Here is a 15,014-nt window from a genome sequence, read left to right on the forward strand (position 1 = left end):
GTGTCAATTTAAAAATGGGGTCTCAACTTGTGTCGAGTTTCGGTGACCTTTGAAGGTTTAACATTATTTGAAGGGATAGGGAAAAATGCAATAGGAATGTCTAAAAATAAATGTTGCCTTGTTAGCTTAAAATGCATGCATTTATCTACATTCAATAAATTATCACAGAATTTTTTATTTATTATTATTTTGAAAGTGTGAGGGGCCGCGGAGAAGCCCCTTGTGGATATTCGGAAGTTTACTGTATTGTGACTTGTGACAAGCTTGATCTAATTCTAATGTTTATGAATGAGATCTAATTCTAATGCTTTATTGAAATAAATTTTCTTATTTTCCTTTCAATTTAGGATACTGTGATTGGAATTCAAGCTTTGGCTTCATTAGCAACCAGATTGGCATCTACATCCATATCTATCAATGTAACTTACAACACCAAGGATGACATGAAGAAATCTTTGAATATTAGTTCAGATAATGCCATGGTCTTGCAAAAAGTCATAGTGAGTTTCCTTAAAAATTTACTCTTTTGGGACTAATCTGTACTATGAAAATATGTTGTGAGATATGTGAAGAAACATGTTTTTGATTTCTCACAAACATTGGTAAAATATTGAAGCTTGAAGTTCTTCTCATGCTTCATTTGAAGCGGAAACCAAATCTGCCTGTTTGTACAAAAAATTAAAATAGGATAGTTGACAAAAATGCGGAAGAAAAAAAAAGCGAAAAATTTGTGGATAATGCTGTTTACCTACCCAGAGAAGTTGGAGTTGACTTCCGCCGTTATTTAAGTATCTGACTATAGACTTTTGTCAGGGATGTAGAAATACTGTGTTCATTAAAGCCCATTTTTTAAAATTTAAGTTAAAAAATCTCTTAACTAGTTTTTTAAATGCTTGTTTCCTTTTCTTACCATTGTCCTAAAATTCAGTTACAAGTCCAACTCTTCAGCATTTTTTACCAATTTTCTTCCAACTGTAAATAATTGTTTGATCATGCCAGTGGCGCTGACTCCATTGGACCTGAGGGGGCCCAAGCCCCCTCAAAAATATTTTTGAGATGGCAGAGCCCCCCCCCCTGAATAAATCAAGAAAATTATTAGTCATTTTATGCTTTCTAAACTCATAAATTTATCTTTTATTTTCCTTGTTTGAAGATAATTTACCTTGTAAAATACATTCAGTAATGAGTTAAAACAAATAATTATTATGGTAGTAAGCAGGTTAACTGAAAACGAGTGGTGTGAATAATGATGGTGTTACGGTGCTGCAAGCACACTAAGAATTTGTCCCAGTGTGTGAACTTACGGGTCAAGTCTGTTGCTAGTGGGCAGCGCTGCGGCGTACTCTTCTAAGTGTTGCTGATCTGGAAAAAAATATATGAGGGTTTGATTTGTATATTTAATGGGAGTCGTGATAGTTTTGAATGCTTTTGGGAATTGTGTTTAAAAGGAAAACCTTCAGAAAATGATGATCCTTTCGCTTCCTCGGAATCGACGTATACCAAAGAAGTATGAAAACAACAAAGCCAGCACTTTCAAAATCCCCCAAGTACTACAATGCAATACATTGAGGTTTGTGAAATGGTACAATCTTGCATTACTGGGCGGTTTACATCAACTGGACTCACATAAGTCATTGCAGTTGAACAAGAGTGCTTGCTTTTATTAAACAAAAGTGAAACAAATTTTGAAAAATCAAGTGAGTTTTTCAAAAATGAACTAGACATTGAGAAACTGCATTTAGACTTGAATATGTCAGCCGATATCACTTATGAAAAAACAACTGGTCTTAAAAAACATGCGTTAATTAAATTACCTTTTTACAAAAATACTGTGCGTGTTTGTACTTATTATTTCCTTTTTTCAAAGCCAAAAAATATGTGTCAGGCTTGTCGAGTTTTCGGGGTTCTAATGTTGATTAAATGACTTTAAAATGCTTAAAAAAAACTTTGAAGCTCACAATTTTTGATCTCAAATTTAGAAAATTTCCCGTGGCAAGACCTCCCCCCCCCCCCCTTCACAATATATTTTTTCTTTTAAGTCGACATCTCTAGGAGTGCCCTTCCATGCAAGTCAAGTGCCCTACCTTTTTCAATGCCTCTCTACGCCACTGCGGGGCTCCCCGTAGAAAAGAACAAAAAACTGTCTCTTTCTAAGACAAGGGACATGATCTAGTTGAATTAGAAAATTTGTATACCATTTTTTAGATTGTTTTACGGTAAAAACGCCATTTCACATTTGTTTGTTTAAATTAAACACCAGAAAATATGTAAATTGGCATTTTCAAGGTACAAAAATCTGCTCTTTATTTGGGGGGGGGGGACCTCCGTGGGACTGTATAACCACCTAAACCCCCGGTGATGTCTAGCCCCCTCAATAATTTTTGCAAGTCGGCGCCTCTGATCATGCCAAATGCCTTGGGGTTACCAAAGGTCAACTTAAGTAAACCATGTCCCCATTTTGAAGTGATGGGAATTTTAAAAACTGAAGTCCCCCTCCCCCACCCTCCTTTGGTTTGCACAGGTGAATTTTTAGTTTTTGTACTGTTTTAATGAAATCTTGTTGCCAAAGCTGATGAAACTTATATATTGCATTCAGATTTGCATGATGCTGTCTAACTGAAGGAAAGAGTTTCCAATGAAAATTGTATACGTGAATTTCATAGTTGCAAAGAGCTGCTTCAGGGGGGGGGAAAATGTGGAAGAAGCCTTTTACGGAAAATATTAAGATTAAAAAATTAAGATATCTTTGATTCTCACACTCATTTAATGCTTTCCTGTTTTTGTTGAATAAATCTATTATTGAGCAGTAAGCAGATTCCTTGAAATTCTGTATCTCACAATTGCAGTTTTACTGAAAGTTGTAAATATGTTTACTTGAATGTTAAAAACTTTCCTGCCTATACTGCTTTGGTTACATATTTGCAATCTTGCAGCTTCCTTCCGATATGCAATCTGTGAATATCCAAGCTGTTGGTTTTGGTGTTGGCATTATACAAGTAAGTTCAGCATTATTCAACTGTTTATAATGTTTGAATTGAATGCTTTCTTCTTTTGCATATGAAATTATATCTGTGAATTATTGAACAGTAATGTTTACAAGAAATATTTTGAGCATTATTATCGAACATTTTTAACTAAAATTAATATGTGTGCAAAATGAATTAACCAAATCCATTCTGCAAGTTGTGTTACTTCAGAAATTTACACGAGCTAGTGTGAATAAAGACACTATTGGCAGTATCGTAATTGTGAATAATGAGCAGTTTGTTACATTAGAAATTTATAGAGAATTAAAATAAATCCTATGTAGGTATATTACTTTAAAACTTTATAATTAAACATCACCAATGAAAATAATTTTTTGATATAAATTGAAAATTAATATTTTATAAAATTTATAAAGGAACAAAAATGAGAATAATCTTCGGATGTAAATTTGATTACTTATAGTGAAGAAAAAATGTAGGAAACATAAATGATTTTTCTTTTGTTATTGATATCATAAAAATGCATTTTTGAGAGAAGGTTTAGGACTCTTCTATGGAAATGTTTTGATATTGATTGGGGTGTGCTCAGGTTTTCTCTGGGCTCCCGAAAATTTCACAAAATTGTAGTTCTGAAAACGCAATTTTAGACAATCAGTGGTGATGTTAGGAGTACGATTAAACAGAACAAGCAATAGGGAGATTTCTTCTTTTGGTTATCACTCATTCACACATAAAATAATAATTATTTTTTGAACAATCAACATTTTATCATTAATGATACTATGAGGTAGGTTCTACATTTTTAGTTGCTACAGGTCACAGCATTGTACATTCAGTGCACTGCACTTGAAAAAAAAATATTGCAAGAAGATTTTTAAACGCAACTGCAATAATAGCTTTTTAGTAATCACAACACAAAAGTTCATTAATTTCAAGCACAAGAGATAAAACAATGCTCTTCTGCATTTACAATTTAAACTGGGCTCTAACTGTAATCTCTTGCTTTCCCCCAGTTCAAAAAATCTGACTTTTTATAATGAACCCCTCCCTTTGGAGCAAATGTTGGCTCTGCTAGTGCATTAAATAATTAAGGTTCCTAATCAATTCTATACATTAAGTTTTAACAGATTTTAAAAATTGGAAATTAGAAAAATAAACTACAAAAAATTTTTTTAGTGATCTTTAACTGAGCCATCTCAAGATTTAATTTTGTGATGCATTTTTAGGTTTCATGGTCATATAATGTAGAATCAACTGAGAAAAAGCCTGCTTTCGCTATTAAGCAAGCATTGGGCAAAGCTTCAACTGATGACTTCATGGAGTTAGACATTTGTACAAGGTAATTCTCTTTTTTTTTTTTTTTTTTGAATTTAAATTGTTTTTCTCTAATTTGAACTCTGTGAGCTCTGTGCTTATTCATAAATTGTAGGATTTAAAATGCTTGCATTTCGGGTCTGAATTGTAGGTAATCCACTGGATTGTGGAATTTTGGTAATCCTTATTTATTATTATTTTTTAAATATCAATAAGATTAACATTATTTTTTTTTATAGATTTCAAATGTCTTAAAATGGATAAATAAATTAAATGGATAAATAAATAATGGATAAACTATTTGAGTGTGATGGTACCATAAATGATCACTTTGCAAGAAATGATTAATTGATCCTGCTTTAAAAAAAAGTGCTGCTTATTAAAACAATTTTTCCATGACATTGCTGTTAAATTTAAGTAAAAACTTGCGTTAAGCATTTTAAAAATACCTAGAAATCACATAAACTAACATTATTTTATAAAATTTACATTAGCATGATAAAAATTTCATAAAAGCTGCAATATTTTCAGTGAAAAGAGAACACAGAAGAAACATTATTGTAAAAAAATAACAGATAAAGGGAGAGAAAATGGTATGTATTGGATGATTCATAAGCATTGTTTGAAGGACTCCTTCACGACCCTAGATAATAACACATTGTCATTAAACAGTGATTGACTACATGTTGAAATTTTCTCCCCTAGATAAGTAGTTATGTTTTTAGGAATGTAGTTTTTGAGCAATCACAAATTGCTTTTTAAGCTTGACAGAGTTTGAAGTTGCTCTGATTTTTAAGATTACCATGACTGCGAGAATTAGTTCAGCTCATTGTTTTAATATTTGTTAAGAGGACAACTTTTGGTCCCCATGGTTACAAATTGCTTGCGTTGGTTTAAGACTTAGCAGATTTTGCTTTTAAAAAGGAGGGAAGGGGTAAAATTTACAGGAGAAACATAAATGAACTTGAAAAACAGAACGTCATCTTGATACAAAATTTCCAGATTACAAATCCCTATCATTTAAGATTGTTAAGAAATAAAAATACCGTAAAGGTATAGACTGCAAGTTTAATCTTTGTGATGAGTATATGGTTGCAAAATTTTCCACAATAACCAGATCTTTATTAATACATCCTGATGACCATTTCTTTTTTTAATAAATAATCTTTGTGTTAGCCAATCTAGAAAATCACCAGTCATGGACTGCGTTCACATACTCCAATGCTTTAGCATGCCCTGACATCATTAGCTGTCATGTGATCAACTGACTGGTAGCTACCCATCAAGGTTTGAGAACGCAGTCATAGTATGAACACTCTAAAAACAACAATTTCAAAATTGACGAAAAGGTACTTAAATTTGAGCATATCGTGAATCAAAATGGCTCCGACTACGTGGTAATTCAAATTTGAAACATTCAAATGCTCATAAAATACTCAAATCAACATGTGTGCTCATTTTTGAATGTGTAATAAATTCAAACCTGAGTATTATGTACTCATTTTTAAGTTTGAAATATTTCAGCAAACTATTTGAAATCATGGGTTGATCATTTGAAACAAAAGGTTTCAAGGTTTCATCATATTTGAAACAAAAGGTTTCAAGAAAATTTGAAAGCATGAATGTACTCATTTTTGAAAACTTCATTTCTGTCAGTGAGGGTTGTGAATTTCTTCTCCATTTTCATTCCAGTCAATTTCTAGAAACAAACTCAAGATGTCAGAACTCAAATGTTTTTTTTTTTTTTTGTTAAATGCAAGATATAGCATCAGAAAAGTAATTAATTGCTGCTGATGAGTGCAAGCATTCCCTTATGCCACTCCACCTCTTTGCTTTGCTCCTTTGGACTTGTAAATGGTAGTGCATGTTGTTGATTAATAATGCTGATACCTTTCCTTACTTCACTTCTAGGTACACTGAAAAAGGTTTCAGCAACATGGCTGTCATGGAGGTTGGGTTGCCTTCAGGATTCCAAGCAGATTCTGAAACCTTTCCGGCCATGAAAATGGATAAAGTAAAAAGAATTGAAACTCAAGATGGGGATACGAATGTTGTCATCTATTTTGACAGGGTGAGTTTTTTTGCTACTGCAGCTGCTATGGTAAATCTTGGTAAAACATAATAAATGATTCTAAAGCGAAATGTGAAAATATCCCAAAGTACAATTTGAATATTTTGGGGTAAGCAGAAGAAGATACATGGCCAATTCTTTCCTTCCTTGACATTTTTCAACTCAAGATCAAAAATGTTTTGGATCAAAGGGGTTCCATGAGATGGTTTAGAGGGTTCAAACAACCCTCAAATTGGCACAAATTTTCTTTTATAGTAAAAATATTTTTTGCTTTTTTTTCAGCATTACAGTTGCATTACTTCCATTAATATTGAAATAGATAATTTCTAGCAGTTCTGTCATGATTATGAAAATCCTGATATTCTCGGAAATCAGTAACCCCACTCAAAATTAATTTATGGCCCTGGTCTTGCTGTCCCAAATCTTTTCCATCCTATGCTATGTACAAATGACATGAAACATTAAAAAAATCAGTTATTAAGAAAAAAATTAGTTCATGGTAATGTTGCTGAATTCATCTAACAAACGATCCTTTCCAGACCCAAATCAATCTGCAACTGCTAATGAAAGTTAGGAGGTGTTTACCCCCAAACAATGGTTTAAGTTTTTGACCATCTTACTGAGTTAGAGGTCCAAGACAGTAGGTATTTACGAGGTCTTTGTTGGCCACAAATTGAGTTAGCTGGCATGGACCCGTGGGTTACTTTTTATTAGGTAGGCTGAGGTGTAGTAGAAATTTAAGGTTATTCAGACTGCTCTATATTGGTTGCAGAAGAATTTTTTGAAACAAGTTATTTTAGTGTTCATCAAATAAATTTTCTAATAACCCATTATAAAATAAAAATTGTTAGCTTTACATAAAAGAAATAAATAACGAAGTATACATTATTAAAGCATAATACAGTAGAACCTCCTTTAAGGTACGCATCTATTTAAGGGACATTTTTTCTGGTCCCAGTCCCTTTGAATGGAGACCTGCATGTATTTGCCTCTAAATAAGGGATGCTCTATTTAAGGGACAGTTACAGCAAAAAATGAATGTGAATGCCTACTAAGTATTGAATTCACTGGAATTTAAGAATCTAAAATTCAACTGGTGAAAGTTTGACATGAATGTGTACTGATAGGATGCATTTTTTCAAGAATTTCATGATGCATTATGAAATTCTTGCTGAAATTTACGCATGTTATTCCCTCTTCTCAATACATTTGTGTGGGCTGATGGCCAATGGATGGTTGACAGGGCGCAGGGATAACTTCGTGTAGAAAATTTTGAAAGGTAAACATTGATTGAAATTTTTATTGTATTGAATTTTAAATTATATGAAATCTTACAAGTTTATGCAAAGAATGACTTCGAAATAATTAATGTGAGTTACAAAACTATACCATTGCCAAATTTTTTATTAAGTTTTAATTGTTAAAAGAATCAATTTTGAAATTTGAATAATTTTGAATTTTATTTCAGTATACATCAATGATTTTTAGCCTTTTATCTTAATGGTTTGTGTTTATTACGAAACTATACTGATTTAATACATTGAATATATGAACTTTAATACCTCCGAAGAAGGGACACCTCTATTTAAGGGACAAAATTTCCGGTTCCCTCGGTGTCCCTTATCAAGAGGTTCTACTGTATTGCAAGAATATTTCATATGTGTGTTTCTAGGTTATTAAAACCTCACTTTCAAGGCCAAAAAAAGTTTGAGTTTCCATCAACCAACAAATATACTAATATTATAAGAGAAAGATAATTCTGAAAAGATTTTCCGAACTAATTTAATCTGGTGTTGGTCCTTCATATCGGCATTTTAAGCATAAGTCATTTTATAAACCAATAAAATTACTTTTTTTGAGAACTTTCATTTTGTATTGAAAGGTGTCAGTATACTTTCTTAAGACTTTTGTCATTTTCAGATTGGTGGTGACGAAATGTGTGTCAATGTTCCAGCATTTCGAAATCATAAAGTGGCTAATCAGAAACCTGTTCCCATTCGAGTGTATGATTATTATGATCTATGTAAGTAAACAAATTTAGTCAATGTCTTTTTTGAATGACATCAGTTGTATTAGATCAGGGGTGCAGTTTATATATTTTAGAGGGTTTTTTGCACTGTTAATGCAAAATGTAAAACATACCAAGTGTTAAAGATAAAAAAAAACTTCACATTTTTTCTTTTACTGCTTCTTTTTATTTCATCCTTAGAAAGTTAGTTGCATTTTTAAAAAATTGAACCTGATGATTATTATGGACTTCACCATTTTCCTGCAATTCACTCTTCTAAAAAATGTGAAGTGGTTTTTTTCACGCTTTGAAAAAAATGCCAGCTGTATCTCTAACTGTGGTTAAAATTTATTCTTACCAAACATAAACTTAAGAAATAATGCATGGGTATTTTAAAGAAAAAAAAAGGTAAAATTTAAAAGAGATGAAGTATATTAAATTGACAAATTAGTATCTCAGAGCAAGACTAATGTAAGTCCAAAAATGGCAATTTTCAGGTTATTACCCCTTTATGTGTAGAATCTTATTCCACATTCAGTCATCACAGCATAATTACATAAAAGAAATTCCTTCATAAGTATTTTCCCGCATAAAGGAGCATGTGTCCACATCCTTTGTATTCACAAGGCAAAAGTTTTTTCACTCTCCTGAAAAATAGTAATAATGTGACTTACCCTAGTCTGGCTCAGAGGTAAAGAAATAATGCATGAAATACACAACCAGCTCAGTCATTCCAGCCGAGCACTGCAGTTTCATGCTTATTAGCACTCATCAGCCCGGCATAGGAAGTGACTGAGCTGGAGGTGGTAACTTACTAAAAATACCATGCCTTGCCGTCAATTTTCAAGTTGAACCGAACCATTGCTTTGGTCACTCATCTGGTCATTGCTAATTCTATATTAGCTACCAGTTTGTTAGGCACTCTTGGCTTCCTTATGATGTTTTCCACCTCCAGCTTCCTATGCCAGGCTGATGAGTGCTAATAAGCACGAAACTGCAGTCCTCGGCTGGAATGACTGAGCTGGCGGTGTATTTCATGTATTTCTGCCTTAGCCCTGGCTTTAGGGCGGTAACTTACTGAAAATAAAGTAATAATAGTTTTGGAATAGCAGTGACGTGCGGTCTGCCCAAGCAAACGAAACTTGCTTGAATTGACGCTGTTAAACGCACTTCTTCACCTGTCTTCTCTCACTGTATTGGAGCTAGGATAACGTGGGTTGTCATGGCAACAACCCTTCAATTCCATTTCTGCTTGGATTAGGCTTGTTGAATTCTCGTGGTTTGCTGTTTGCCAGATAGGAGAACTGTGCACAGGGGATCTCGGTCAGTCAAGCTACTCGCAGATTTTTACTCATTTTGACGAACAGAAAATATATACCATATTCATATTTCGTGTCCTTAATAAGCATAAGAATAGTGTCCAAGCACTGCTTGATTTGCTTATGCGGACCACACATGACTGAGGAATAATCGCAACAGAAATGCAGACAGCAGGGTGAAAAGCAACTGTTTATTTTCTTTGAACTTAATGAGCTAGGAATGCATTCTGCAAACAAATGAGTTAAACTAGACTTTATGAATGGACTGAAATATCTTAAGATATTAAGGAATGTGATGGTATATGCAGTATAATAGATTCTGTTGTACATTGGCAATAGTTTCTATCTGAAATTTTTCTCATTAACTGTATTGCTGATGGTTTGCTTTTCTGTATAAAGTAAACTAAACAAAAAGATTACATATATAGAGATATGTACTATGTTTTGATTGATCAAAAAACTCAATGTGGATGTTTCCTTCAGTAAAAAGTACTACTTTTAGTGACTGAAGTTGATAGAATGAGCAAAAAAAAAAAGAAAATAACATGGATCGAAAAAAATCTTTTATTTTCAAAATTGTCAGTTTTTAATTATTTTTTTTTAATGTCAGATTTTTCAAACAAGGCATGGTCCTTATGACATCGCAAGTGATGAACTTCGGCACGTACTTCACTAGCGCATTGAATGCTTACGCTGGCTGCCTACCGTGTTTCCAGCTTATGATAATTCAGAAGGCAATTGCGCTCTAGGCTTGCTATCAAATATATCTTTGTCAGTACATGTGAGTAAAGATGCAAATTAAATATTGTGCTCTGCACTAATGGCATCAGTGAATGGCATTTCATAGCTCGTGATGTCCTGTGCAGAAGCATAAAAAATGAAATTGAATATGCACACTGATTAAAATAATTTTTAAAAAGTATTAAACTTTGTCAAATTATTCAAAAAATGGTCAAATCCTATGTTTTTAAGAATGCTCTTTCATTAAAAAAAAAAAAAAATACTTTCCAAGTTTTGGAAACGATCCCACTGGAAAAATTAATTAATACTGCTGATGAAAGCATTTGCTATGCATATCAAGGAGTTTTTTTTTCTTGAATTATTGTAATTTTTGAGACATGAAAACTTGAACAGATGACAGGTTTATAATTAGTGATTATTAAAAAGCGGTATAAGTTTCATATAGACAAGTGAAATTTCGAAGTAGATTATCAGAGCTTAATTGATGGTCTTGAGGATATCTCTCTTAAAATAATATGATTGTTCATTATGAGCATAAAATCCTCATTACAGTGACATTTTTTGTTGATATTGTCAAATCACACAGTATGTTTTTAAATTTTCTCTTTTGAAGTTCCTTGTTTTACATTAATCTTTTGTTTTTGAGAATGAGTACATATTTGAATTATTTTGTGTTTTAATGTTTTTAATGTTAATCAAATGAATTTTTAGAATAAAAATATCTGAACTATTTATTTTTTTAAATTGAAAGTATGCTGGGTAAAAAATCTGTAGTATCTTGATAATCCCTAGGATCAAGGTACCGCAGGTGTTTTCCTGGTATTGAAAGAGTTAAAATTTTTGCTGTGAAAGCCAACATTGCTTGAATGCTCAGCCATTCTTCCATTATTGAATTTTACAAATTTAATTTCATTTAACGATCAAAGTAGTTTAGGTAGTAAACAATATCGAAAAGAGAAAATACTTAATATACACAACTCTTAAGGTAATTATATTAATTTGTTTATTTTTTAAAAATATATGCTGCACTTCTGCAACCGAAGTTATTCAACTTAAAAATTTGGATTTATGTGCTATGGTAATTTTGTTTTCCCAGAACCATTATATTATTCTGAAAATACTAACGGATGAAATGGGACAGAAACATTAGAAATAATACAATCTGCTAAAATATGCAGAAAAAATTCATTAGACTTCAATTGTTTTATTTATGGGAATTGATCTTTATTCTGTCGCCAAATGGTTGTATTTTATCAAAGGGAGGGATTTATTAGCCAATAGAACTTTCTCTTTGGGCTTTGTTTTGTTCTAGAAACTAGATAATAGATTAGAAACTAATAGACTGTAGTGCATTCAGGAAGAATTGAATAGAGGAAGTAAACAAAGATTGTTGCTGTTTGCGCCTACCATTTGTCACTGTCTTGAATTCAGGGCCGGATTTAAGGGAGGGCAGGTGGGGCTACTGCCCCGGGGCCTCCACAACAAAGGGGCCCACACAGTAAAATTTTTACAAAATATATTAACTTTCACGGGTCGAAAATATCGGATATATACATATGTATCAAAATATTCGGATATTTTCGAAAATATGATCTTTTCAAACCCTGATTAGGGGCCTCCACTCCTTCATTGCCCCGGGGCCTCCACACTTCCAAATCCAGCCTTGCTTGAATTACTCATTGGATTGGTAATTCTTCCCAAGAGCTTTCGCTTATCTTATTGGCACTGTTTTTGCCAACCCTTTGCCAATCAGACAGTTGTATCGCCAAGTGTCACGTTGCTTTGTTTACTTCCACTATCAATTCTTGCTGAATTCACATTCAGAATAGATAATAGACTTGAAATTAAATTCTGAATTTTTGCTTTTTGACAGCTAAAAGTGCAAGGATGTTCTACGAGCCAAAAGCCATCACCCTCTGCAGACTGTGCGAAGGACAGGATTGCGGAAATGCGTGCAATGAGTTATCGGGTGGTATCAGTTCTGGAAACAGTGTGCTGTGCAGTGCCTTTTCGTTAGCAACGGCTTTGTTCCTTGTTATGGGTTTCTACAGAAGAGTTCGCTGAAGAAGCAGAGTTCAGAAGAATGCCATTCAGTTGTTGCGAATTACTGACATTCATATGCGAGTCGCATTATATCAAAAAGTGATCTGAAGTGAGAAGCCTTTTTCTATACAGTTGCGAAATGACAGTGCCTGTGAAATATGCCACAGCAGCACAAATGTGCAGTGGCTCAAGATTTTTTTAAACCTTCAAACTGTATGGATACAGATGAGACTTGTAGTGAAATGTCACTAACTTATGTATTTTATCATGATCATAATGTTTCATGCAAAGATGTTGCAGAAGTCTGCATCCATTTAATGTACTAACATTCCATGATTTTATTTCAACTATTTTTTTGCTTATTCTTGTGTTAAGATTCAGTTTTTGGTTCTTACATCGGTTTTATAAGTTCTTGTTGGTGTTTTATAGATATGACTTATGTGGACATTTTGATTTGGAACGGAAAGTTCAATGAAAAAATTAAATAATTCTCAATGTTTTTCAAAGGTTGATTCCTAACTCGTAGATTGAAGGTTAAAATTTTAGGAGAAATGTGGGTTTTTGCATCTCTAGTCATTTCTGGGTTTGGATAGTTTCATTGGTCGGTCTATTTTCAAGATGTCCATATTATACTTTCATATATATTTTTTTCAGTCATAAGTATAGTAAATTTCTCAGTTAAAAAAATTTTTTAATCCACTTTCTTTGTATAAAGTGTTTTAAAATTCTGGAATGTATTTATTTAAAAAATATTTCATCAAAAAGTTTCTTCATGCTAGAAATTAACAAATTATTTTCTATTTTTAAATTGTCTGAAATGCTCCAAGATTTGTAAATAAAAAGAATATTTAATTTGATGAAGATTATTTATTTGTGTGCTGATTTTACTCTATCTTTTTGCATTGAAAGGCTGAAAATTTGAATATGATTTTAAAGTTTAAAACATCTTATACTTTCCATTGAAGCACGCCAACAAGCCTCCTCAAATTAAATGCAAGGAAAAATTGTTACATTAAAAAAAGAAGAGAAAAACAAAAACATTTATTTTAATGCAGTCAAAATAAAATTAAAAAAACATTCTTGGCGAACTCATTGAAATATTTTTGGGAAAGAAAGTTTGCTTAGGTGAGACTTCAAATAAAAATTCATAATTACTGTATCTGAGCATTTAGAGTTGAATAATGTTAGAAAGATGTATAGAATAAGTACAAAAAATATAATGCTCTTAACCTAAAAATAAACTTATTTCTATAAGCAAAGAAAAAAAAGAAAAAGCAGCCAGAAATATTCATTAGGGGTTGACCACAAATAATGTCACACTTTGAGGGGGAGGGGGAATCGTGAAATTGTGCGACAGTTTGTAGTATCCTAAAGCTCATAAATGTAGTTGACGTAATAAGAAGCATCAAGTTTTCTCCTGTGTAATACTAAAAATATAACATAAATAACAATTTCAGTCAAAGAACATTTGACCTCAAACATGATTAAAAAATGATTAAACTATTGGATGATATAGAATCACGAAAATACTAATTACTAGTATTTTGTAAATTAATGAAAAAAAAATCATAAAGCTGCCTCATAATAACAGATAAAGGGAAACTTCAAAAAACAAATTTAAAAAGAGATGCCTACTATTTTTTACCACCAACACACATGCAAATATTAGAGTGGGTTATAGTACTTTACAAAATAGGCTGGAGGCTCAAATTGAGTTATAAATTATGCCTTTACTATAAATTAAAATTCATTGCACTGGCACTGCATATTTTGTATCCCTGATTCCACCTAAAAGGGGGGGGGGGGGGGTCTACACATGCAAACAAATTTCACAATTCTAAATGTTCTAAAACACTAAAATTTAATAAAAATCAAGTTATGTATGTATTTTGGCTTCAGCTTATTTTTCAGATTCCATTTAAAAGGAACATTTTTTATTTATTTATTTATTTATTTATTTTTTTTTGTGTGTGTGTGTGTGAATGGATTATAAATTCAACTTAAGGATATTAAAAAAAGTGAATTTCAGAGCAAATGTGTAACAAACTTACTATAAAAAATAAAATAAGTAACATTTGATCGAAAAAATATAATTTCACACATTGGGAAAAACATTTCAGAATTGAAGCACTTATATTTTTCATAAGCTCTTAAACCGATTTTTGTGAAACCTCTCGGAATTGTCACTAGGCGCAAAAGCTACCTGCAGTAACGCTACTGCACTTGATAGGTTAATTATGATAAAAATATTGAGGTCACATTTCTGTACCTCAGAGCCAAACTGACGTAAGTCACATTTTTGCAACTTGCCAGGAGAGCAAAAAAACTTTTCTCTGGTGCATACAAACGATGGGGTTTGCACACGTTTATGCTGGGTCATTCCATTTTAAATCAACAAATTTTCAAAAAAGTTTTTGCATCACCATTTTTGATTTTGATGAAAATTTGCACATGCACTCCTTTCATTTCCTAGACCTCAAAAAAATATATTTGTGTCACATTTTTAAAAAATTTACCCTTTGATATATAGG

The 15,014-nt window shown here is 32.3% G+C and overlaps 1 protein-coding gene across 2 annotated transcripts in view; it reads left to right on the top strand.

Moving 5' to 3' along the window:
- The window catches only part of LOC129230595 (CD109 antigen-like), a 131,898-nt gene extending 118,551 nt beyond the window's left edge, over nt 1-13,347 (top strand). The window contains exons 31-36 of one of the 2 annotated variants that reach the window (XM_054865002.1): nt 348-500; nt 2,934-2,996; nt 4,214-4,326; nt 6,213-6,372; nt 8,293-8,395; nt 12,314-13,347. In XM_054865002.1, coding sequence (XP_054720977.1) covers nt 348-500; nt 2,934-2,996; nt 4,214-4,326; nt 6,213-6,372; nt 8,293-8,395; nt 12,314-12,504 — 783 coding nt within the window. In that variant the 3' untranslated portion in view covers nt 12,505-13,347. The remainder of the gene's footprint in view (nt 1-347; nt 501-2,933; nt 2,997-4,213; nt 4,327-6,212; nt 6,373-8,292; nt 8,396-12,313) is intronic. The other variant, XM_054865003.1, reaches the window with a different exon arrangement.
- The last annotated feature ends 1,667 nt before the right edge of the window (nt 13,348-15,014 follow it).

The sequence above is a fragment of the Uloborus diversus genome, chromosome 9 (assembly GCF_026930045.1).
Source record: "Uloborus diversus isolate 005 chromosome 9, Udiv.v.3.1, whole genome shotgun sequence".
Taxonomy (NCBI): Eukaryota; Metazoa; Arthropoda; class Arachnida; order Araneae; family Uloboridae; genus Uloborus; species Uloborus diversus.